Here is a 26,867-nt window from a genome sequence, read left to right on the forward strand (position 1 = left end):
TGTTGGATAGAAGGTAACAAATGAATTAGGCAGATCCTAATCTGTTTCAAAGCAGAATCTCTCTAACCCTGTAAAAATAGTTTGTGTCTTAGGGTTAGGGTTAGGTTACTTTTTTGGTTCTGTCATTCTTCCAACCCACATGAAAAAGTGTGCGAGCTTGAGGCCTGCTCACCTTTACTTGGGGCTAAAATTGCATCTGTGAGGGAGAACTTTGGCTATAGTTGAAAAGCAAATGGCAAAGAGTTATTTTGCCACATTGTTTTAAAGCACTGCTTTTTTAGGGGAAACAGTATGCCTTCAACTGAGAAGGGTCAACACTTTTGTTAACTAAGCATAGCAAAGTAGCAAGTGTCTAGGATTTATGCTTCAAGGATGGAAGATGTTGAAAACAAACTTCAAACATTCACCTTTATCAAACATGTCTCATCTGGAAATGCCAACTGTTCAGCTGCAGTTTCAATATTGTATAAGTTGGCTTCTAATCTAAAATTCACTTCTAAATGTAACATACTAAACATAAGGTTGGAGAGGATAAAATCTACGTCTGACAGAACACATAGATGGGAGTTCAGTAACAAAGGGCTGAAACAAGCTTTCATACCAGTAAAAGTAAATTCAGTTCTTGCTTTAAACTGTCTTAACATGGCTATATTTATGATACTAAATGAATATGCGGTTTCTAATAAAAATGCTTACCGTTTTATAATCAAGAAAGTTGCTTGCTCACTTTCACAATTGGCAATCCCCTTGACTCATAATTCATTTCAATATTGAAATTATTGTAAATTCCTTCACAAAAAACTCTTGATTATTCCCAGGATGCTAGTCCATCACATGGCTTAGTCTGCCACCTAGTGTCCAAGTACAGGAAATACACTGAATTTTTTAGGAAGTAGATTTCACTGGCTTGCAGACCCCCAGCTCATTTTCTGACCTTGTCAAAGGTGGTGGACCTCTGTCCTGGCTCCTGCATCTTGGACTGTGTAAGTTCTTACCGGCTTCTTTCTTTCTTTCCCTTGAGTTACTGCTCCTTCAACTACCCTGTCTAATTTTTCTTGCTGGGGGGGGGGGTCATTTCTTCCATGAGGGGGTTGTTTCTCCCTTTGCCCTACCTACCAGGAGCTACTTTGGGGGTTGGCCCCAAGCTGAGATAGTAGGCTTACAAGAAATTTCCAGTATATGCATAGATTTTTATCTCTAACTCCTTCAGCTACAGGCTGAAGGAACATGCATGCTAGACTACTGCAGCATTTCAGCCCTGTTTCTAAATAACAGTGAAATTTTATGAATGCCAATCTTTATGGAACCAAAACAGTCCCATACCTGCAGAAAAGAGGTTGGAACAGAGTTGGATGGACCCCAATACAGAAGAAATAAAACAGAAGTAGGGCTCCAAAACAGCCCCAATAATGAGAAAGCATGATAGTAGCTGTGGAATGCTGACGAATGGAAAATACAGTGGAGTTACTTGGAACCGTAAAAAGGAGCAATCCACACCAACATTTTGTGTACATATACTCTAATAGCAAACAGTTACTGAGCTACTTAGCATTGCAAATGGCTAATCAGCCTATTTAGAGATACTTCTAGGTATGCATAAGTAAAGAAGGGGGGATCTGCAATACAGCCCATTGAGAAGAGCATGCTCAGCAGCCATAGAACATATCCCAGGTGATGGAAGAAGGATGGGGGTTGGTTGTATTGAACAGGAGCACTCAACATTTTGTTGCAGGTCCCACTTGTAACCTAATTGTTAAAGGCATGTTTAGAGCCCTTCATATGCATTGTTGGTGACCCTTACAGCATTACTGAGTTCAAACTAATACAAGATTTTAAACTAAGACTTAACAGTTATTGCATATAGAGTCTTGTTTTAGATCTAATAAAATTGTAATATCCTAGCTGTTAGGAGATGGTATGTGTTGGGGGGGAGGGGCACAATTCAACATCCTTAGCAATAAGCAAATTTAAATGTTAATTTATTTCTTACATTTCTACCGTATGTACCAGTAAACTCTCAAGATGGCTTATAACAAGACTATTGGTAAAACGGAATAAGGTTATTCATCTGTAATCTAAAAAGCTGTGCATGGTGTCCTAAAATAGACTATGAAGACCAGCTTTGTTCTTAGCATGAGTGTACATATCATGAGAGAATCAAGACACATTTGATAGTAAAATGAGTAGTTTGGAATCTGCTTTGTAGATAGCTATAAAATTTCTTGCTTATAGGCCTTTACTTAAGCTACAGAAAACTTGAAGCAAGTTGTGGTCTTGTATTCCTCTCCTGGGTGTAGCAGGGTATCTGGGAAATGAGGCTGAAAGTATAAAAAAAGTAAAACTCAATAGTTGCACACTTTTAAAGGAGGTAGAAAAACTATCCACATCCCATTTTTTGCATTTAGAACACATAATACAGATTTGCCTACGTGACGAGGACCTTATTTTCCACCAGTGAGTTTCATTAATACCAGAGGGGAGGATAATGCCCTTCAGCCACTGCTAGGCTGCAGCTCCCATCATCCCTCACAATTGGCCATGCTGGGCTGGGATTGGTGGGAGTTGGGAGTCCAATAACTTTTAGAAGGCCACAGGTTGCTGTTTTACAACTGGGAGTCAAATACTTGTCAATGTACTGCAAAAACCTGATCTACCTTATGCACTATATACCACATGAGCTGCTGGAAGAAAGCCCACCTCTAGCTTTCTGCACACATAGTAAGCTTAAATTGCTACACATTTGGATTAAGCATTTTAGGTGCTTTAAGCTGCAATCAGCGTACCTGTTTGAAACTCCTTAGAACCAACCTATACATACAAAGAAATCTCGAAAGGGCTGTCTGATCTGAAATGAGGCAAAGCCAGGATGGCTGCACCATGTGATTTCATTGCATTTGCATGTGCACATCTGCACATAACACTCCCATTTTCTCACCGTCCTCAACATGACATCTTTGCAAGGAACCATAGAAGCTGTGCCCCAAGACAGTTTTATACAGCCTGTGTGTGTCCCTGTGCTCGCATAAAATTTATAATTACCTTGTTCACTGCATCTGGCCAGTTCTGTGTTTCAAGACAGAAGCCAGAATGTCTGGGGTACACACAGCCTCCTTTTCCCTTTAGCGTGCTGTCTAAGAAATTACCAGTGTAAAATTGAATTCCAGGCTGAGTTGTGTAAACCTCTATCATTCTGCCACTAGGGGGATGGTAGACTCTATAAAAAGATAGCAGCTGTTAATTAAATTTCTAAGAGACTGCAGTTAGACTTCAAGAAAAGAAACAAGGTCTTTGGAACTCTGCATTCCATTGTCATGTTTGGCAACAGCCAGCTCTTAACAGATGCAGCAAAACATGAGCATGTGGGTGCAAGGGAGGGCCTCTGAATTTCAAGGGAAGCCACTTGGTCACATACTAGGATGCAGTTGCCTCTTTACATAAATACTTTAATGCTTCACATGCGAGCCAAACAGACAACAAAATACTTATGGCCCCAAATAAAGTTGTAGTCACATGCAACAGTTAGTCAGGTCAAGGCACTTAATGTATTATTACAGCATACAAGCTTAACTAAGAGCACTCTTTAACAACAGTTCCACGTGTGAAATTCCCTAGAGAGCTGTGAAAACCACAGCATAATTCAAAAGAATATACTTCGGCTGATACTAACACTTCTCCCCAAGTCTTCCTGGGATAGGAAGGAATGGATGCACAAATTAGATAATTGATGCACATTCTTCCACATTGCCTATTTTAAATCCTTGTCTAGAAATTCCACAAGGGAATGTAATTTATTTAGCTAGAGTTACATCTACAAGTTTAATTTGCATGATGCCCTCTGAAAGGAGAGCCAAAACTAGTCCCATATGCACTAGAAGTGTCGTGGGACTAGCCTTCCTGCTATGGCCAAAGATTGGGGCACCTTCCAGAGTGGCATCCAATCCAGTGCAATGAGGTGCAGCAGGATGTAAAAGTTGGGGATGTTCCTGTGCACTTCAACTATACACACAGGATTCTTTGGAGTTTGGCTATCATTTTGAATGAAGTGGCGTGGAATCAATTGTTAGACAAAGCTATGGCCCTACACTGGATTGGAGAACACTCTGGAAGGCCGCGCAACAAGTGGCAACAGCTTTTCATGGAGGCTTGAGGACTAGGGCAGGATGACATTGCCTTATGAATAAATGGGGCAGAGAAACTTGCAACACAAGAGCATCAAGTTGCCTATCTTTGCTTTACTACAGTGGGGGGAAGAGATGACCCAAGGCCATTACTTCCGGTGACAGCCACATGGCAGCCATACAGCTGAGCTGGAATTATCAATAGATACCACATTTCAACAGCTGAAACAGTTTCAGTCCTGATGATTTCAGCGAACGCCTCCTCCCATACAAGCCTCCATGGCACTCAAGAGATGACGGTGGTGGTGGTGATGATGATGATGATTTATTAATTTACATACTGCTTAATGCCAAAATAGGCTTCTAAGCAGTTTACAGGATAAAAACCAAGTGTAATTACAAAAGCATTAAAATATGAATTTTCATAATTAAAAATGCACAATTAAAATACATAATAAAACAACCCCTTTAAAACATTCAAATACAAAAGATCCATAATTAAAACGGTAAGGCTCTCCTCCAAATTACATTCTCTAGGAAGACCCCACCAAATCTCCACTAAAAGCAAGGCTTTTTCTGTAGCAGCCCTGGTGCTAAGGAACTCCCAAGGGAGGTCCATACAAGCTCTGTGCTTGCTTTCTGCTGAGCCCCAAAATTATTCCAGTTGGCTTCTGGAAATTGAAATTGATTATTCCTTGTTTTATGGTAATTTCTTTTTTTTTTTGCGGGGTTAGGGTTTTAGTGTTGTGTAAATCTTTTCATTGTTTTAAAAATGTAAACCTCTATGATAATATTTTATGAACAGCAGTGTATATATACTTTTAAATAAATCAGATGAGAAGGAAGAGGATGAAACAAAATGGCTTGGTCAATATGCTGTCATAGTGGGCTTCATGGCTACCATACATAGAAAATGAAGGTATCAACCCAAATGTGTACCTTGCACAGAAGCATGTATCTTTTGTCTGTGTCAAACAAAAGTTGTGGTCAAACCCACTGAGCTGAAACTTCTTCAGGTGTTTTCCAAACTCCACTGGCTTTCTGAGGTCAAAAGATGTATCCTGCACTGAAGCAATTTCTCCTAACAGAGAAGCAAAGGAAACTGTTTACATATATGTAGCAGGTTTCATTATGGTAGTTCTTCAAGTGAAGTGGGTGGAATCAAGATGGACATTTGGAAAGGTGGTTCCTCCAAAGAGCCCACCAAACAACAATCCATGCACTGATCCATTTCATGTAGTACTCCCAAACTACAGGTAGTCTTCAAGGACATAGCCACCTTGTATTTCCAGTTTAAAAGGGAATGGGGAATCTGTGGCCCTCCCAATGCTGTTGGGCTACAACTTCCATCATTGCAGACCACTAAGACCAATGGGAGCTGGAGTCCAATCACATCTGGAGGGCCACAGGTTCCCCATGCCCACACATTAAAGGCTCTAGAGCTGGGAAAGATTATCCACTTGTCAGAGTGGATAATCCTGGGACAGATGGGACAGTGGTCTGACTCAACAAATGCAGCTTCACACATGTTAGGTATAGTTCCAGCTTCAATCCCAAATACACTTTCTAAAGTTATTTAGATCTTCATTCAAAACCGCACTCCACTTGATGTCACTAGCACTGTCCACATGAATGAAGGCAGGGTCCATTAGATTCTTTTCACCGCAGACAACATTCCAAGTCATTCTGATCACTGAGCAAGGCCAGCCCTACCATTAGTCAGAGTGACCCTGGCAATGGTGCAGCATCCTCTGCTGCACCTGAGGGCAGCAGGCTCAGGGGACACAGGTCAGGCCATGTGGCACGTATACCTCTGTCCACTCCCCACACCTCAGCATAGAGTTGACATAAGTAACACAATTCCCAATAGCTTATACCATATTCAATTTGTTAGCCATTAAAGTGCTAAGTTACCTTTGCAGGGCTTGCTATAGTTTTTTTAATAACTCGCAGAAGTGATCCTGGGGTTTTATGGCAATATTGTTATAGTTTTAGAATTGCAACCTGCCTGACTTCAAATTTGAACTAACACCCTACACTGAGCCCAATTCTATACAGCTGGCCACAGTACAGGCATACCCCGCTTAACGTCGCCTCACTATAACGTACATGCTCCATATGCCTGTATTTCTCCAGAAACGCAGCGCAGCAGCAGAGGCTTTAGCGCGTGGGGGTGGAAATAGACGCGGTTGCGCCACCGCAAATCAGCTGGGAGGCACGATCGTGATCAGCTGGGAGGTGGCAGCGCAGCAACAGAGGCTTTAGCGCGTGGGGGTGGAAATAGACGCGGTTGCGCCACCGCAAATCAGCTGGGAGGCACGATCGTGATCAGCTGGGAGGTGGCAGCGCAGCAACAGAGGCTTTAGCGCGTGGGGGTGGAAATAGACGCGGTTGCGCCACCGCAAATCAGCTGGGAGGCGCGATCGCGATCAGTTGGGAGGCGCGGCAGCGCAGCAGCAGAGGCTTTAGCACGGGGCTTTGAGGCTCCACATGAAGGAGAGGTAAAAAAAGTTTTAAAAGGTAGTGCTTCACTTTAAGGACATTTTCGGTTTACGTACTCGCTCTGGTCCCATTGAGTACGTTAATGCGAGGTATTACTGTAGCTCACTAGATCACATCTCTAGTTTCAAAAACATTAATCTAAAATTAACCAACCTGTGGGGATCTGGGTTTCATCCACTGGCAGGTAAGAATCTGCCTGTATAGTAAATTCATGGTCATAGATATTGGCTGAGCCCTGAAATATGAAACAGACGACTGTAATAGCAGGAACACAAAGATGGAATTTTACACTGCATTTATATTAAGCACAGGGCCAGTGCTGGCTGGTGCCCTCTGGGACTGGTGGGGCAGAAAGCAAACAGACCAAAAATATGTAGAGCCAGAGCCAATGAGAGGCCAAGCCTGCGGATTCTAGTTTTGTCCCCACAGAATCATAGAATAGTAGAGTTGGAAGGGGCCTATAAGGCCATCAAGTCCAACCCCCTGCACAATGCAGGAATCCAAATCAAAGCATTCCCGACAGATGGCTGTCCAGCTGCCTCTTGAATGCCTCCAGTGTCAGAGAGCCCACTACCTCTCGTGTCGTGTGACTCTAACAGTTAGGAAGTTTTTCCTGATGTTCAGTCGAAATCTGGCTTCCTGAAACTTGAGCCCATTATTCCGTGTCCTGCACTCTGGGACGATCGAGAAGAGATCCTGGCCCTCCTCTATGTGACAAACTTTCATGTACTTGAAGAGTGCTATCATATCTCCCCTCAGTCTTCTCTTCTCCCGGCTAAACATGCCCAGTTCTTTCAGTCTCTCCTCATAGGGCTTTGTTTCCAGTCTCTTGATCATCCTTGCCCTCCTCTGAAACTGTTCCATGTTCCTCTCTTTTGAATTCTACAAGGGCAACAATGAGACTAAGGTGGAAGAAGCTGGCAGGCAGTGCCACCCCCTGGACTGGTTGTAAGTAAGAAGGCATGCAGTGGGGGCTGGCTGGGGGCTGGCTGAGGTTGGCCGGACAGTGCCCTACATACCTTAATAGACCAGCCTCCACTGCATGGGGCTATATCCAATGCACATATATATATGCTCATTGTCATATAACCACCCCATAAACAAATCAGAATGAACGTTCAGTGAAGACTGGACATAGTCTAACCACCGCATAAGCTTTGTGAAAACAAATCCAGATGAATGCTGAATAAACAGGTTGTCTGTTTATTTGTTGCAGGTCCCACTTGTTCTTTTTCTAACACCAGACACCCAGACTCCCAAGAAAGGTATGAAAGTGATGGCTCTCCTGTTCTTTACCACCAGCATAGATTCTAATGGTGTGTCCCCTGTTGTTCTCGAGTGCAAGCTTCTCTGGAAACTTTGGAAACTGAAACCAGAGCCTTGCACACCTAAAGAGAAAAATCATACCTCCTAGACCAACATAGAATAACCTAGATGTGAACTCTCAATCAATGTGCAAGAGGCTTGCAGGGCTCTGCTGTATATCCCCAACCCGTCGCAAACATGTTCACATCCACAGACACACCTGGCTGTGAGCACAGTAGCTGTGTGCAGGGGCCTACACATTAATGTGCATATAGCTCCTACACACAAAGGAGAATCCTGACTGGACTAGGAACCCCCTCACATGGAGAACCTCTATGCACAGAAATCAGTGTGCACGTAAGGCCACTTGGCCACGGAGGATGTGGCCTTTGGGGGACAGGCTGTCATGACCCCACAATCCCCTCTTCTTTCAGTGTTCTAAGGAATTCAAGTAAACCCCCTCAAGAGGAGCTCTGTATAAAGGATGTCCTCTCTGATATAGAACTTGCCTTCCTTATCCATGTACTGGAAATGTCCCCACTGGATTATTGTATCATACATGGGGCTGCCCTTGCAGACAAGCTTCATCTACTGCAGAATTCAGAGGCCTTATTACCGAGAATGAGTCGAACAAAGAGCATTTACTTCTGATTCAATGCAAGAAGCCATATAATCCTTTTAAAGCTTAAATGGTCTGGGCTTTGTGTAAGTTCATTTATTTGGAATGCTGTTCCAACTACCATATAGGAAGAACCATCAGTTACCTGCTTCAGATGTCTTTGGAAGATGTATCTTTTCCCCCAGGCTTGCTCTGATCATTGAGCTGGACCCCGTCTTTTTGCGTATTACAACGCTCTGTTGCATTTTTACTGCTGTTTTATTGTCTGTTTGCAATTGTGTGTTTTTAATTGTTGTACGCTGCTTAGAGATTTTTGTTTATATAGATTAAGCAGTATAGAAATGGTCTTAAATTAAAAAAATTTTTTTTCAAAAAGTGAAGTTGTGGAGTGCCTTCTTCCAAATGTTCCTCCCCACCATTCAAGTTCAGTAGATTGAAGCCTCGCTCCACATTCCTTTATTTACAGAAGTACAATCAACTTGGGCAGAAGAGATTATAGGAGGCGAGAAGAGAAACTATTATGCTATGGACAAGGAATTTAGCAATTGATGCAAAAACTAAAAATAAAAGTTTGGTTTTTGTCACTGCCACTTGCTGAAATAAATGACACTTTTGCAGCAGAAGTGCGGGACCTATGGCCCTGCAGACGTTGTTGGACTTCATCAGCCCCAGCCAGCATGGCCAACAGTCAGGGATGATGGGAGTTGTAGTCCAGAGTCACCTGGAGAAACACAGGTTCCCCATCCCTGTTCTACAGGACATTATAGACTGGAAGAGCCAAAAGGAGCTCTCTTACCTGGCCTCCAAGGTTGAAGTATGCATGGTTTGTCAGATTGACTGGTGTGGTCTTGTTGCTTTGAGCTCTGTAACTGATTGTTAGCTCGCTATCCTTGAGAGTATATGTCACCCACACTTTCAGCTCACCAGGATATCCCTCTTCACCATCTGGACTTGCTCTGAAAAATCGTACACCATCTGGCAGCACTTCAGGGTCCCAGATAGCCTGCAATATAATTTCATTAATAATTACAAAAATCTCATTGGCTATAGTCCAGCCACTAGACTGATGTACCTACATGAACATGTGTGCCAAAATGCATGCAGCTTTTCTCTGCAACAATGAGGACTAAAAACATACAGTGCTCTATGAAATCATCTAACAGTTTCAACCTGATGAAGAACTCTAACACAGGTTCATGGAACCCTGAAGCAAATGCAAGCTCCAGTCAGACTTCCTCTTATACAGTAACTGTTGGGAGTAAAGCACCAATGCTTGTAACAAGTAACCTGAACCAGTGGGAGGTGACAGGCAAAAAGCCAACTTATTCTTCACTCACTGATTCCTTCTTTAGTAGACACTTGTTGATATGCAGATTGGTTTTCTCAAGCTTCACTTCCGTCCACTTTCTTCTTAGTGTAGTGTGTGAGCGTTAACCTCATGACTCCATAATGCCCACAAGCATGTCTGAACTCAGAATGACTTTATTTCCCAATAGTAATAAACCTTACACTTACACATTGAGAAAGTGGGTAGAGAAAAGTTCTTCTCCCTCTCTCATAATACTAGAACTCGTGGACATTCAAAGAAGCTGAATGTTGGAAGATTCAGGACAGACAAAAGGAAGTACTTCTTTACTCAGCGTATAGTTAAACTATGGAATTTGCTCCCACAAGGTGCAGTAATGGCCACCAGCTTGGATGGCTTTAAAAGAAGATTAGACAAATTCATGGAGGACAGGGCTATCAATGGCTACTAGCCATGATGGCTGTGCTCTGCCACCCTAGTCAGAGGCAGCATGCTTCTGAAAACCAGTTGCCGGAAGCCTCAGGAGGGGAGAGTGTTCTTGCACTCGGGTCCTGCTTGCGGGCTTCCCCCAGGCACCTGGTTGGCCACTGTGAGAACAGGATGCTGGACTAGATGGGCCACTGGCCTGATCCAGCAGGCTCTTCTTATGTTCTTATGTTCTTACACTTCTTTATTCTTTCAGCCACCAGTCTTCCCAGACTATTCATTTATACCAAACTCCAATAATAACTGCTATGATTATTACACAAGCAACAAGGGAATAAGGTTTTTTCTCAGCACAAAATGATAATTTGGCATTACATGTGAACAAGCAGAAGGTGTGAACATTTTCCTAAGAAAAGAGTGGGAAAACAGAAGCTTAATGGGAGCAGTCAACAAGAACAGTGTTTGTTGTTGTTATGTGCCTTCAAGTCGACTGCGACTTATGGCGACCCTATGAATCAGTGATCTCCAACAGCGTCTGTTGTGAACCATGATTTTGAAAGGTTTGGATTAGAAATTATTGTTGTCAAGATACTGGGAGATACCCATTCCCAACAGCCCAAAGACAATAATGCAGATGGAACGCCTGTGACAAAAAAGGGGCTGCACTTAAACCCATGACAATCCTTCCCGTCTGGAGCACTTCTGACCTCCTGCAAAGGCACCTTTGAGAATTTCAGGTGGTTACTGTAGCGCGCCTTCTCCTACCCTAAGGAAAAGGGAAGCAACTCTTCCACTAATGTAAAATATACACCATACACACACACATGTCCCAGGTTCAATCCCCAGCATCTCCAGGTAGGACTGGGGAAGGACTCCTTTCTGAAAACCTGGAGAGCCGCTGCCAGTCAGCATAGACAATACTGAGCGAGATGGATGATTGATCTGACCCAGCATAATGTATTTTCCTTAGTTGTATTTTTTTAACTGGGGAATGAATTGTACAAATTAATAATATGCCATCCATTTTGAAAGATAAGGAAGCTTTGACTAGAACTGGAATTAATAAGGCAAGCAAAGATAATCATGTGGCCCACCCAAATCTTAAGGAGGCAGCAAAACTTGTTCCTGATCAACAGCAAATACAAGAGATATGATCAGATGCTGACCACATTGTAGTCCGTATACATAGAAACAAATTGTGCCGAGAGTCACTTGAGCCAGCTACAGTTCTATTAAAAGCTAAAACCATCACTCAATTTAGAAACATATCCTCTCCACAAATTTGCTTGCCACAAAGCTCAGCTCAAAGCTTGGTCCTTCATCAAAACAGTTTCCTGTCCAATGAAGCTAATTGAGACTGTTACAGAAGACAGACAATACACCCAGCCTCAGATTAGTCCAACAGAGAAACTCGCATGTTGGTCCCAAGCTATGGTCAGCACTCTGCCGAAGCTAAGCAGGGTCAGGTCTGTTCAGTGATTGGGAACCATATGTAAACCACCTTGGGTTTCTATCATGAAAAGAAAGGTGGGGTATAAAGGTAATATAATAAATAATCACTAATAGGCAAAAAAACCCTTGCGGTTTAAGAATGTACCTATAGCCCACAGATATTTCTACCAAACTTTAAAAAGCAGGGAAATTGGGCAGCTATAGTGAATGCACCAGGGGAGCAGGAGACCTGCACTCCTCTCTGAGATATTGTACTGCCCTACAAAGTTGTCAAAATGCAAACACAATTTGGGTTGGTCTTTCACAGTCCAATCCACTTGCTGTGTAGCTTGGAAGAATTGGACTGTGAAAGACCAACCCAAATTGTGTTTGCATTTTGACAACTTTGTAGGGCAGTACAATATCTCAGAGAGGAGTGCAGGTCTCCTGCTCCCCTGGTGCATTCACTATAGCTGCCCAATTTCCCTGCTTTTTAAAGTTTGGTAGAAATATCTGTGGGCTATAGGTACATTCTTAAACCGCAAGGTTTTTTGCCTATTAGTGAATTTCCCTGCTTTTTAATCTGGGAGGTAAGAAATGGGATCCTGTGCAAGTTTGCTGAGAATGGATTGATCATTTGCATGTTTATTCAGTTAAGTGGGATTTACACACACACACACCAGGCAATCATGCTTAGATAGGTGAAACTGACCACAGGGGATGAGGAAGGGAGGAGGGGGAGGAGGGAGGCGTGGAAAGGCAGAGAGGAGGACTGGGATGGGAGCAGGCAGGAGGGGGAGGGGAGAAGGACAGATGTGGTCGTTTGCATGTTTATTGAGTTCAGTGGGATTTACTCCCGTGCAATCATGCTTAGGATAGATAAAACTGACTGGGGGGGGAGGGACGGAGGGCTGGAGTGGGCAGGGAAGGTGGAAGAAGGAAGAGGGGAGGGGAGGAGAAAGGGAGAGGAAAGGGGAAGGAGGGAAAAGGCAGGTCTGATCATTTGTATGATTATTGAGTTGAATTGGATATACTCCTATGCAATCATGATTAGGATAGGTAAAACTGACCAGGCTGGGCCTGCCAACCAAGACGTCTTCTGTATCTTTCACAGTTGGGCAGGGGGAAGGGACAATTCTACCTTGTGGTTTTTCCCATTACAATGTTGCAAGAACACTGGCACTTGGCTGACTTTCTCTTCTCCTAAAGATACAGGATCAGTCTCAGGCCCTGAACCTGACAACCCTACCTCCCACCCAAATGTAAAACAAAGCTGTCCCTGGCCACATCCACACCAGGCCTCTATTACACTTTGGACAATCATTATTTATTTATCTATTTATTTAGTGTATTTATATACCGCCCCATAGCCGAAGCTCTCTGGGCGGTTTACAATAACTAAAAACATTAAAAACAAATATACAAATTTAAAAACACATCTTTTAAAAACAATTTAACACAATTTATCATGGCTTCTCTCAAAGCCATGGCTCAAAGCCAATCATGGCTTCTCTCAAAGAATCCTGGGAAGTGTAGTTAGTGAAGGGTGCTGAGAGTTGCTAGGAGACGCCCTGTTTCTCTCACAGACCTTTAATCAGAGTGGCTGACTGTTAAACCATTCTCTTAGGGGAATAGAAGTCTCCTCTCGGCACCCTTCACAAACTACACTTCCCAGGATTCTTTGGGGGAAGCCATGACTGTCTCAAGTGAAATCAAGTCTGGTGTGGGTGTGGCCCTCTGATTAGCCAAGCCCAGCAGCTGTGAGGCTTTTAGAACACTGACAGTTGGTCCTTACTGAGCATCCCCCGCGTTATAATAGGCTTCCAGCCAAAATTTCTTATATTAATTAAAAATCAACCAGGCATTTTTTTTACTTTTAAACTGCAGTAGATGAGGGTCAGAGTATATTTATTTATTTATTTATTTATTATATTTCTATACCGCCCAATAGCCGAAGCTCTCTGGGCGGTTTACAGCATAAAAACATCCAGTATACAATTAAAAACATATATCAAACACATTGAAACAATATAACAAAATAACTAAACATAGTTAAACACATGGGCACGACAGACACAATCCTAAAATGTTAAGTACAAAAACGTATTAAATCAGTTAAAATATTAAGCTGTTTAAGATGTTAATGTTAAAATTACTAAAATTAAGATTGTGAGTGATAGATCTAGGTGTTAAAAATAGATATTAACAGAGCTTGGAAAAGTTACTTTTTTGAACTACAACTCCCATCAGCCCAGTCCAGTGGCCATGCTGGCTGGGGCTGATGGGAATTGTAGTTCAAAAAAGTAACTTTTCCAAGCTCTGGATATTAAAATGTTAAAATGCCTGGGAGAACAAGGGCAAGGTCAGTATTAGGATTACACGTACTCTGTGAACATGGCTGATTTTTAATGAATTTCAACAGATTATGAGAACTCGCAGAAAAAAGTCCAAAAGGGCTCTGAGTGTTTCTCTCTCTTTTTAGACTTTGAACTCTCGATTCTGACTGTTTTGTGTATCGCCATGAAAATTGACAGGGTTGTTAAGCAAGCGTTTCTGAGTTCAGAACTGTAAGTTTTGTAAGGTTTTGTTTTGAAATGAGCTTATGGGAAGTCTCAGAATGGCATGGGGGGATATTATCCATTTAACATTGCGGAATGTGAAAAATCCCCGCTGACTATAGTATACAGCCAGTCTCGTGGCTGTATAATAATAAATAAATTACTTCTCTGTACATGTATTTCTAATGGGACGTTATGGCTATTCTCAACACTCACCCTGCTAGAACACTTAAACAGGGATAAAGAACTTGTGGACCTCCAGATATTATTGGACTATTGTTCCTGTCATGTGTGACCATTGGCCATGCTGGCTGGGGCTGATGGGAGATGGAGTCCAACCACATCTGGAGGGCCACAGCTTCCCCATTACAGCACTAAAACGTGCTTTAGATTGCCAGGCTTTGCAATATCTTTGGGAGTGCCTCTTTCTCCCACTCTGGTTATGATCCCAGCAGCCTTTTAACATCAGGAAAGGAGGATCCTTTCTCAGATTCTTCCCTTTCCAGGAAGTGGGTCTTATGGGAAGTCAGACCAGGGTCTTTTCTTTGGTGGCTCCATTCACGTGGAACCTTTTATCTATAGAAACCCACCTAAATCTATCCTGTAGACATTTTGTACATAGGGGAACATCTTTTTATTTAGGTACACATTTAAATAAGCACTGAATATGGGTTTTTATATTCTGTACTTTTAGATATAGAGAGCCAGTGTGGTGTAGTGGTTAGAGTATTGGACTACAACCTGGGAGACCAGGATTCCCCACACAGCCATGAAGCTCACTGGGTGACCTTGGGCCAGTCGCTGCCTCTCAGCCTCAGAGGGAGGCAATGGTAAACCCCCTCTGAATACCGCGTACCATGAACACCCTATTCATAGGGTTGCCATAAGTGGGGATCGACTTGAAGGCAGTCCATAACAACAAACCTTTAGATATGGCAATCTTTTAGATCATGTTTATTTGGATGATTGTATTATCTGCCTTGTTTTATTGAAAGCTGCCTACACATTTCTAATTAGACATGGAAGAAATATTAAGGCTTGAGTCCAATTGGTTCCCTTGTGCAAGCACAAAGGACTTTTGAATAAGTGAAAAATGTTTGCTAACAGAGGTGAATTTCTTCCCATATGAGTCTGTTCAAGCTCCAAGATCTTTGGGGTAAGCCTGTCTCTTGGTCCGCCATCCTCACAGGCACATCTGGTAGGAACACCCACCAGATCACTGCACTCTGCAAGTGAGGGACTCCTGCAGATACCATCTTATCAGGAGGTCCGTTCCACACAACACAGGAAGCAGACCCTTTGGAATTCCCTCCCCTTAAATATTAGACAGGCGCCATCTCTGTTATCTTTTCAGTGCCTATTGAAGACCTTCCTCTTTCAACAAGCCTTTTACGTTGAGACCTTATCCCAGTCTGCGTATTGGAATGGCTTTTTAATAAGTTTTTAAACCTTTTTTTTAAAAAGATATGTTTTTAAAGCTTTTTTTAAAAAATGTTTTTAAATATGCTTTATTTTAAAGTGTTTTTAGTACTTTTGTTTGCCGCCCTGGGCTCCTACTGGGAAGGGCGGGTTATAAATAAAATAATAAATAAATAAAATAAAACACAGGAGAGGGCCTTCTTGGTGGCTGCCCCAAGGCTCTGGAACTCCCTTCTTAGGAAGGTTAGACTGACTCCCTTCTTGATGTCCTTCCACCAGCAGGTGAAAACTTTTATATTCTGACAGGCTTTTGGGAACTGACTGCAAGGGCTTTTAATAGTGTGCTATTCTACGTATCTGGCTTTTTTAATGGATACATTTCAATGGTTTTAATTCTACAGATAGTTTAAGTTTTATCTGTATTTATTTTAATTTTTGTAATTCACCTTGAGTCCAAATTTTGGGGAAAAGGTGGAATATAAATGAATAAAACAATTTTTGCCAGTTTCCACTTTCTTCTGCAGTCCCAATAGGGTACCCTCCAGAACAGATTTCCAGGGAGTGCTGAGGGGAGGAGAAATTGGCAAAAATCCCCTCCCTTCCAACTTTGTTAGCAGATGCTTCCACTGGTGCAATAGCATTAGGACAAGCAAGGGAATCTCTGGCCCAGGAAGGGTCCCAATTTGGCCACCAAGGCCTTTTTCCCAAGCCACGTCCACCTGTTACAAGACATCAGGTGTGGGGCAGGCAAAGATGCAGCAGCAAAGGAACAACTGGGAGCCTTAATGTGTGCTCCATATTGTTCCTTAGCAAGCAGGGTTTGCATTCACCATCTTTTAAATTTGGCATCAAATGCAAGCCTCACTCAGACAGCAGCCCCTTACAAAAAAACAAGCCTTGCAGTGACTACTGATCAGCAGATTGGCACCGACTGCAAGCCCTGGGGGTTCCTAACGTGGAGTTTGCGAGTGCAGGTGATCACCGCTAAAAGAGGGGCTTGCAGTCAGTGCTAAATTGAAACTCAGTGCTGACTGCAAGCCCTGCTTTCAGTAGGAATCTTCCTTCACACCCTGGCTTCACTACAAGCCAGGCTTCAGGGGAAGAAAGAAAAGAATTGAAAGTGCACTGAGAAGTTGTGCACACGCGTCTGAGCTTTCCAGAAGTATCTGGTTGGCCACTATGAGAACAGAATGCTGGATACTGGCTCTGGGTGTTTGATTGTATCCAGCAGAGCTCTTATCGTGCTTTTTTATCGTGCTTAAGTGTGGCACCATGCACTCACAATAAACACTGACATCTTTGTCCATTTGAACACCATCAGATTTACCTTGTCAAAGCCTTTTATTCCTCCATGCAAACTGTTGGGTCCGTTGTTGATGGCCAACTGATACGCCACTCCTTCCACCGCAAACTTTCCTTTGGCAATTCTATTAGCAACCCGTCCAACAACAGCTCCAAAATAGGGGTGTTTGCTGATGTACCCTAGCCAATTAAAAATGGGGTATTTAGATTTACAGCTTCTCCCATCTCCATTAAAATTAATTAGAATTGGAAGCCCATAAGGCTGTCTAGCCATGATGGTTAAGTTTACATTGTTAGAGGCAGTATGCCACTGAATACTGGTTGCTGGAAATTAGTGGAGAAAGTGCTATCACACTCAGGTCCTGCTAATTTTTTTATTCATTAAATTTATATCCTGCCCTTCTTCCCAAAGGAGCCCAGGGCAGCAATCAAAAACACTCAAAAACATCTTAAAAACAAAAGATTTTAAAACATATTAAAACAAAGCATCTTTAAAAATATATTAAAACAAAGCATCTTTAAAAATATATTAAAACAAAGCATCTTTTAAAAATATTTAAAAGAAAACAGCTTGAAAAACCATCTTAAAAAGCAATTCCAGCACAGACATAGAATAGGATAAGGTCTCTACTTAAAAGGCTTGTTGGAAGAGGAAAGCCTTTAGCAGGGGCCGAAAATATAACAGCGATGGTACCTATCTAATATTTAAGGGGAAGGAATTCCAAAGTGTAGGTGCCGCCACACTAAAGGTCCACTTCCTATGTTGTGTGGAACGGACCTCCTGATAAGATGGTATCTGCAGGAGGTCCTCACTTGCAGAGTGCAGTGATCAACTGGGTATATAAGGGGCAAGACGATCTTTCAGGTATCCTTGTCCCAAGCTGTATAGGGCTTTGTACTCCAAAACCAGCACCTTGAACTTGGCCCAGTAGTTAATGGACAGCTAGTGCAATTCTGTCAGCAACAGGGTAACATGCTGGCGATACCCTGCTCCACTGAGCAGTCACGCCACTGTATTTTACACCAGCTACAGTTTCTTGACCAACCTTGCAGGCTTCCCATAGGCATCTGGTTGTCCACTTAGAGAACAGGATCCTGGCCTAGATGGGCCTTTGGTTTGATCCAGCTTGGCTCTTCTTACTTTCTTATGTGTATTCTGTGACAGTGTGGTGTAGTGTTAGAGAAAGGCTGCCAATCTATCTGTTCCCCCACCCCACCCTGATATTATTGGGCTCCAGTTTCCATCAGCCCCAGGTCCAATTCCCTGCCATCCCACAGGATGATCTTGGTCAGTCACTCACTATCTCTCAGCCTAACTTACAAAAAAAGGGCTTATCGTGAAGATTGGAAGGATAGGGAGAGAGCTATGTACACCACCTTGGGCTCCTTGGAGAAAGGGTGGGGCAAAAACAAAATAATAACAATAGGTATTATTTTTACACTGTATTTTGAACAGCTCTGAGATTGCGCTTTATCATTTTGTGAGACAATACTGGAAAGCTGGGTGAAATGTAAACAAAGAAACAAAAAATAAACCTTAATGCAAGGTTGATGTCACTGTTAAAAAGTATTGTGCAGGTGCAAGACATTTGATCGAGAACCTTCTCTCTGAAAAATGGCCTTTTGCGTACTAATTATAAATAACTGTTCTTGGATGATCTCCAGAACAGCAATCAGTCCGTTCAAGCACTAAATTCAGGCTGAAATGTTCTAATCTGATCTCAGTTGGATTGCCTCTTGGTCAAATGAGCCAATTGGTCTCAGTTGTGTACAGTCATTGTGACAGAAGAAAACCACTTCTCTTCTGCAATGGAAAATGAAGCTGCTACAAAAGAAGGGATTGCTGGAGGAAAGGTAATCAGCGTTAGTTCAGTATCCAGCTTCCCAAAGGCTTAACGTCTAAGGCATTCAACAGCAGCTAGTTGGAGCTTATGCAACAATAGAGGCACTCAGCTCTGAGATGATCTGATCTCTGAGGAAAAACATGAAAAATGGTGATTGGTAACCACACTACCAGAAGCTGAGCGGGAGTGTGGGGGGTTACAATTTTGAGAAATGGACAGCTGACAGACATTCTTACTCTTCTCCACTGTGATGTTTCTACTTCTCTTCATGGAAGTCTACTTACAGATTGGTTTTATTATTTCATGTCTGGGAACTTGTTTATTACACAATAAGTTACTCTGATCCCTGCATTCACTTCAACCTGTTATTTTTTTACAAGCTTAAGGGACAATCAGATGTTGAAGAGAAACTAAGGGGACATCTGCACAATACATTTAAAGCTCTATGACACCACTTTAACAATCATGATTTCACCTAAAGAATCCTGGGAACTAGTCTGTTATGGACACTGAGAGTTGTTAGGAGACCCGCTATTCCCCTCACAGAGATACAATTATCAGAGTGCTTTAACAATCAATCCCTCTTCCCAGAGAACACTGAGAACTGAAGCTCAGTGAGGAGAATAGGGGTCTCCTAACAACTCCAGCACACTTCACAAACTACAGTTCCCAGGATTCTTTGGGGGAAGCCATGGCTGTTTAAAATTGTTTCATGGTGCTTTAAATGTATAGTGTGGATGTGTATAGTCTGATTGTTACCTTTGGCCCTTCCTCCAAGGAAATCAGAGAGGTCAGATGTTTTTATCCTCATGACAACCCTGGAAAGGAAGGTTGGGATAAGTGAGAGAGGTTTGCTGTGGTCACCCTACTTCACACAAGTTATCTCATGGAACCTTACCTCTCCTAATCGTTACCAGACAGATAGAGTAGAACTGATGGGAACCATTGCGTAGGAGCTGGGAGTCAGAGTCAGAGCTAGGAACAAGAGACAGTAAATCCTATTGTCATCCAGGGCAAAGTCCTAGGTGGAACAGGAAGCCCTTCCTGTTACGGAAAACCAATAGTTAGCTTTGGTGGGAAGCATTGCTCCAATACATGGGAACCCTTTGCTGCAGAGATGGCAAACTTCAGGCTCAGGGCAGCAGGAACTCTGGCCTCTCTATATGACCCTCAGAACTCTCCTCAGGTTATGCTCTGCCTCAGGCCATGCTCCTAATATCCAGGCCACCGCCACACCTCTCGCTGGGCCTGCTCTTCCCAGTCCTTGCTTGTCTAGAATGTGTCCTTGAGCTGTAGTAATTTATTTATTTTATTTATTATTAAAAGTATATCCCACCCTTTCTCCCAAAGGAGCCCAGGGCAACAAACACACAAGCGATAACAATTCAAACATCTAAAAACAATTGCAATGCAGATGCAGACTGGGAAAGATCTCAACTTAAAAGGCTTGTAGGCAGAGAAAGATCTTCATTGGGTGCCAAAAAGACAACAGAGATGATGCATGTCTCATATTTAAGGGGAGGGAATGCCAAATGGTGGGTGCCACCACACTAAAGGCTTGATTCCTATATTGTGCAGAATGGACCTCCTAATAAAGTGGTACCTACAGGAGGCCCTCACCAGCAGAGTGCTGTGATCAACTGGTTATATAAGGGATGAGATTATCTTTGTTTCTTGCTTGCTGGGGTGGAGGATGGAGAGATGTGTGGGTGTAGAAACTCTGACTTTTATGTGGCTGGAATTTAGCCTCCTGGTATGAAGGTAAGAATCATATCTGTTGCCCCACCCATTTTTACTTTTTGGGCCCGCCCACCACTGGCACACGACGCCCCCTGGATGGTTATTCATGAGGGAAGGTGGACGTCAAGCTGGGAAAGGTCCATTTCCCTTGCTTTACTGGCTAGGGAAATGCTCCAAATTCTAGATGTGCCAGCTTACCACACAGAGCAGCTATGTGCAGAGCCACGGGCTTCTGTTTTTAGACCCAGAAGCTCTCAAGACAGAGGTATGCATGCCACATTGCCTACCCTGCACCCCATAACTTCTCAGGTGTAGTGGAGGATGCTCTTCCGCCACCAGTGTTGATGGGAGAGTCAACTGTCCGTTCAGATGGCTTATGCACATGGAATGGAAGGGTGCGCCATTTTGTCCTCTGCCTCTGTTCCCAAGAGTAGGGCTGCAGACACACTAGTTGCTTCAAGAGCATCCAGGCCATTTTCTCTGGCTGCATTTTGAAATGACTCTGCCCACGGCTAGACGCATCACCCTTCCCCACTGCTGATTAGGACCACCCATAGCAAAGTGTTGGACCAACGCTATGTCTGCCTGAGCCTACAGCAAAGCATTTTCATTGGACACACCTGGAATGGCAACGGGGTTGATGGCCAATCAGTTCTGAAGTCTGTGTGACTGACTTCAAGGAAAATCGTGCTCGAGCTGCAACTTCTGAGGTTTTGCAGTAAAAGGGGGTGGAGTTTTTTTACTAGCATTGTGTGTCTCCAGCTTCAGAAAACAATGCTGGAGACGCACTGAAGCCAATAGAACCGTAAGTGCGTCTCTACCCTAGGGTTTGGGTAACTGGCACTGACTTGCCTCCCCAAAGTTGCATTGCAAGTGGCTTTGCTCTATGACAGTATGTGCACTTATGAAATGGGCTGCAACAATTTCTGAACAAAATTCTTCAGAATAATAACCCAGGGATAATGATCTCTGAAACTCAATTCTGTGTACAAAGAAAGCCTTATGGGAAAGGAGAAGTCAAGGGGAAGTAAGAATTCGACCACAGGTAACAATGTTGTCCTCTGTGTCAGTAAAGCAACGAACAAATATACCACAGGCCCACTCATTTAAAAAGTGCTAAAAGAAAAAACACCAAATTTAACAGAAAGCTGGTGTCTAGCACCCTAGACCTAGACAACTGAAGCTGATCCACTGTTATAACCACCAACACTGGGGAAAGCCCATAGCTCAGTGGTCGAATATCTGCTGTGCATGTCATGCAGGAGATTCCTGGTTCAACCCCCAGCATCTCCAGGTAGGAGTGGGAGAGATCCCTGACTGAAATCCTGGAGAGCTGCTGCCAGTCAGTGTAGACAATACTGAGCTAGATAGACCAACGGTCTGACTCAGTTTAAGGCAGCTTCCAAAGTTCCTGTGGGAAATGTTGCTACAGAGGCTCTATGGGGCCTACCTCAGGCTTAAAAGCACACACCATTTTGGGGGGCTGGGGTGTTTTGTGCTTGCACAAGCTTCTCGTTTACTCCATCGCTCAAGAGTGCGGAGCTTACCGGGAGATTCCAGTAGGCAGCTAGAATGTTTTGAAACACCAGCACTGACCTTCTGCTGTTCAACGCAGCAGGAATGAAGGAAGCACCTGAACTACCTTCACTCTCCCCTTTCTTCACTTTCCCCCCTTGATTTATTTCATAAGACTTTTATATCATAGTTTAGGCAAGGATGTTTCCCAAAGAAGCGTACAACCATATAGAATACAAATCCAAGTATAAAATGATTAAACACTGAAAATATCCATTTCCATCTAAAGTGCACAGACCAGCATACCATACATTAAAAGAAAGCTAACCTATCTAGCTCTAAAAGATAACGTGTAATTTACAAGTCTTAATTAGCCCTCAAAGGCCATTATGAAAAAGTAAGTCGGTAAGGCCTGTTTAAAATGAATGAAGATGAGGCTTGCCTGATCTCAAAGAGAATCAAATTCCATACTTAGGGGCCACTACCGAAAAAGCCCTGTTCAGCGTATCTGCCAACCTAAATGTTGGTTCATGCAGCAGAGTCCTCTTCACACATTCCCCAGAACACAAAAAATAAATGTACAAAGGAGAAATGGGATCATGAGTACTGGCCCTCCTCTCAGTAGTGCACACCTCATTGGTCCCACCTCATCACCTACATGTTCAACAGAACATCTTCAAAGGGCCACATACAGTTGTACACACATGAGCAGCCCTTTGCAGATATTTTGGAGATAAATGTACAATTGTTGGGAGCTGGGGCTAGCAGGGGGAATTATTTCAGTGGGGACAGGACTGGTAGTAAACCTCTGACTGGGCTTTACCACTTTAAACCGTGTCTGGGAGATGGCTCACGTTATTGAATGCTCCATCCAAACATTTCCCTCCACAAAGAAAGCTAGCATTGCAGGAAGAATGCTATGCTAAATCACTGCTGCATGCCTTCTAGTTTACTAGGTGCATGGATTTATTTGTTTATATACGGACCAGCATTCAGTCATGCGAGCGGCAACCTGAAGTGGTACAGTCTAGACACAAGTTTTCCACATCTTCCTGTTTGTGAAAAGTAGGCTGAAACTTTAAATATAATAATCCATATTGGATTAAAAATTAAATATGCCTGTAATTTATGCACTTTGACCACGCTGGAAGAGATTTTGCATATTTATTTAGCTGTAAACATGGTGCTCTTGCTTCCGGCCCCCTTCCCCTCCTGCTTCTCTGCTCTGCTCTCAGACCTCCCCCCCTTACAAACGTGCATTTCAAAAGGGGTCAGACAGATATGTGTATTCTTAACCCTTAAAGCAGCTATGGCCATACTACCCTGAACCAGAGCTTGAAAGTAATTCGTTACAAGTAGCGAATTACTTCTAATTCATTACTTTTTTGAGGAACGAGTGGATCCAGAGGGGATCCCGGAAATTACAGGCCAGTTAGCTTAACTTCTGTCCCTGGAAAACTGGTAGAAAGTATTATTAAAGCTAGATTAACTAAGCACATAGAAGAACAAGCCTTGCTGAAGCAGAGCCAGCATGGCTTCTGCAAGGGAAAGTCCTGTCTCAGTAACCTATTAGAATTCTTTGAGAGTGTCAACAAGCATATAGATAGAGGTGATCCAGTGGACATAGTGTACTTAGACTTTCAAAAAGCATTTGACAAGGTACCTCACCAAACACTTCTGAGGAAGCTTAGCAGTCATGGAATAAGAGGAGAGGTCCTCTTGTGGATAAGGAATTGGTTAAGAAGCAGAAAGCAGAGAGTAGGAATAAATGGACAGTTCTCCCAATGGAGGGCTGTAGAAAGTGGAGTCTCTCAAGGATCGGTATTGGGACCTGTACTTTTCAACTTTTTCATTAATGACCTAGAATTAGGAGTGAGCAGTGAAGTGGCCAAGTTTGCTGACGACACTAAATTGTTCAGGGTTGTTAAAACAAAAAGGGATTGCGAAGAGCTCCAAAAAGATCTCTCCAAACTGAGTGAATGGGTGGAAAAATGGCAAATGCAATTCAATATAAACAAGTGTAAAATTATGCATATTGGAGCAAAAAATCTTAATTTCACATATACGCTCATGGGGTCTGAACTGGCGGTGACCGACCAGGAGAGAGACCTCGGGGTTGTAGCCGACAGCATGATGAAAATGTCGACCCAGTGTGCGGCAGCTGTGAAAAAGGCAAATTCCATGCTAGCGATAATTAGGAAAGGTATTGAAAATAAAACAGCCGATATCATAATGCCGTTGTATAAATCTATGGTGCGGCCGCATTTGGAATACTGTGTACAGTTCTGGTCGCCTCATCTCAAAATGGATATTATAGAGTTGGAAAAGGTTCAGAAGAGGGCAACCAGAATGATCAAGGGGATGGAGCGACTCCCTTACGAGGAAAGGTTGCAGCATTTGGGGCTTTTTAGTTTAGAGAAAAGGCGGGTCAGAGGAGACATGATAGAAGTGTATAAAATTATGCATGGCATTGAGAAAGTGGATAGAGAAAAGTTCTTCTCCCTCTCTCATAATACTAGAACTCGTGGACATTCAAAGAAGCTGAATATTGGAAGATTCAGGACAGACAAAAGGAAGTACTTCTTTACTCAGCGCATAGTTAAACTATGGAATTTGCTCCCACAAGATGCGGTAATGGCCACCAGCTTGGATGGCTTTAAAAGAAGATTAGACAAATTCATGGAGGACCGGGCTATCAATGGCTACTAGCCGTGATGGCTGTGCTGTGCCACTCTAGTCAGAGGCAGCATGCTTCTGAAAACCAGTTGCCGGAAGCCTCAGGAGGGGAGAGTGTTCTTGCACTCGGGTCCTGCTTGCGGGCTTCCCCCAGGCACCTGGTTGGCCACTGTGAGAACAGGATGCTGGACTAGATGGGCCACTGGCCTGATCCAGCAGGCTCTTCTTATGTTCTTAATTCCTTTACATTTTGATTGTAATAGGGTAATTTTATTACTTTTGTGGAGTAATTGTAATGTTTCCAGCATTTCTTTTGGACATTACTTTGGGCGGGGGGAAGCAGGGGAAGTCTTCTGCTCCTCTGATTTGTGGATGAAAATCATGTGCCTCAAACTGGGCTTCTGTGCAGCGTTGCTCTTCCCTCATGCTCTGTGGGTGGGTAGGGGGTGACAAGAGAGGAGGTGGAGAGTGAGATAGGGTGGAGTGGAGAAAACAATTGTTTAAAAAAATGGATGGTGGTGGTGAAGAATGGCGTGGAGGGAATAAGGAGCTGGAGAGCAAGAACATGAATAAAGGAGAAGACAGCAAAGATGAAAGATGACGTGTGCGTACACGCACATGACACACAAAGTGGCCTCCACCACACTCTCTGGCTACTATGCTGCATTTGCAGTATTTTCACTTTTTTGCATCTCAGGGGAAAATGTTTGCTTGGGTGGGTGTCCCTTAGTTGGTGGCAGGGCAGGATACGGGAGGTGGTTAAGTGAGAGAGATTATGCTTGCTGGCTGGGGGGGGGTGCACTTGGTTTGATGTGCAGAGATCTGAGTAGTGGCCTCTGCACCTCCCTTACCAGTGGAGAGACCACCATTGCTATCTTAAGGATAAAAAGAATTGCTCTACTACCTCTGTATGTGTGTGTTTATTTTTAATATTGTTATAGGCTACTTAGATGTGCAGCAGCCAAGGCCAGCACCTTGTAGGCATTTTTTTAAAGTAACTGAAATGTAATTGTAGTGATTACTTTTGAGAAAAAGAAATCGGTTACTTTCAGAGCAGTTGTAATTGTAACAGTAATTACTACTTTTGTGGGCCATGTAATTGTAACTGTAATTAATTACTTTTTTAAAGTAATCTTCCAAGCTCTGCCCTGAACACGCCCGATCTTGGAATCTAACCAGTGTCAGGCCTGGTTAGTACTTGTATGGGAGACCTCCTGGGAACAATGGGTGCGATAGGCTGAGAAAGGCAATGATAAACCACCTATGAATACCTCTTACCATAAAAGCCCTATGAATATATCCAAAAGATTCATAGGTCGCCATAAATCCTAATCCATTTAAAGACATAGAAACAACAACAACAAACCCTTAAAGCAAAATCCGATGCAAGGTAAACTCCATTGAACTCACTGGCACTTCCGAGTTAACGTACACAAGATCAGCCTTTCACGTTTCACTACTTCCAAAGGAACTTTTCTGCAGGTAAGGATACTTAGATTTGTGATTAGGTGCGTGAAAAGCTTTGCTGATTTTATTATGTCCTATAGCAAAATTATGGTGCTGAACATAATTTCCGGGTTTACGCTTGATGGCTTTCCCACCGGGGTGCGCCGCTGCATATAAAGCGACCCCCCACCCAACTTGCATGACTTTTTCCAAAAATTAGAGATCGCGTTGAAATGTCACGGCGCTTCCTCCGTGGAATATGCTTTTTAAAACTGTTAATTTAAACCCACCTTCCAAATGGTCAAAGCCCAGAACAATATCTGAGAACTTCCCCTCCTTGCTTTTCGTCTCCAAGGCGGTGATTATGCAGCCTAAGGATATAATTTCCACTTTCACTGTGTCTGATTTAAGCAGGAATTTTTCCACAGTCCCTCCGCCAAGGGGCCATTCCCCGAAGTTCTTTCTCTTCACTTCTGTCATTGCTTCTCCTCGCAAACCCCCACGCTTGTTTGCAAAGGAAGAGATTCCGAAACAGACACAGAGAGAAGAATCCGAGGAACCATGTGAAATAGAACTTTGGACGCGAGGATCCGGGCAACAGTCAGGGTCACATGACACGCGCCCGATCAGCTGATGTGGGAGGGGAGCGGCGTTGCTGAA

The 26,867-nt window shown here is 43.1% G+C and overlaps 1 protein-coding gene across 1 annotated transcript; it reads right to left on the reverse strand.

Annotated features, from left to right (window-relative positions):
* Window positions 1–1,962: 1,962 nt before the first annotated feature.
* On the reverse strand, window positions 1,963–26,867 carry GALM (galactose mutarotase). Its single transcript, XM_061625596.1, has 7 exons — window positions 26,498–26,867; window positions 17,012–17,166; window positions 9,341–9,547; window positions 6,774–6,855; window positions 5,058–5,199; window positions 3,040–3,214; window positions 1,963–2,318 (listed from the first exon to the last, which is right to left on the reverse strand). The coding sequence occupies exons 1-7, from the start codon at window positions 26,685–26,687 to the stop codon at window positions 2,241–2,243; spliced, it is 1,029 nt and encodes a 342-aa protein (XP_061481580.1). The 5' UTR covers window positions 26,688–26,867; the 3' UTR covers window positions 1,963–2,240.

Source organism: Rhineura floridana, chromosome 4 (assembly GCF_030035675.1).
Source record: "Rhineura floridana isolate rRhiFlo1 chromosome 4, rRhiFlo1.hap2, whole genome shotgun sequence".
Lineage (NCBI taxonomy): Eukaryota > Metazoa > Chordata > Lepidosauria > Squamata > Rhineuridae > Rhineura > Rhineura floridana.

Excerpts from the sequence above, each read along its gene's own strand:
- GALM (XM_061625596.1), bottom strand. The coding sequence starts at position 26,687 with ATGACAGAAGTGAAGAGAAAGAACTTCGGGGAATGGCCCCTTGGCGGA. Across the intron at positions 9,548-17,011 it reads GAATAAAAGGCTTTGACAAG|GCTATCTGGGACCCTGAAGT; the intron begins GTAAATCTGATG and ends ATTATATTGCAG. Across the intron at positions 5,200-6,773 it reads TGAAACCCAGATCCCCACAG|GAGAAATTGCTTCAGTGCAG; the intron begins GTTGGTTAATTT and ends CTTCTCTGTTAG.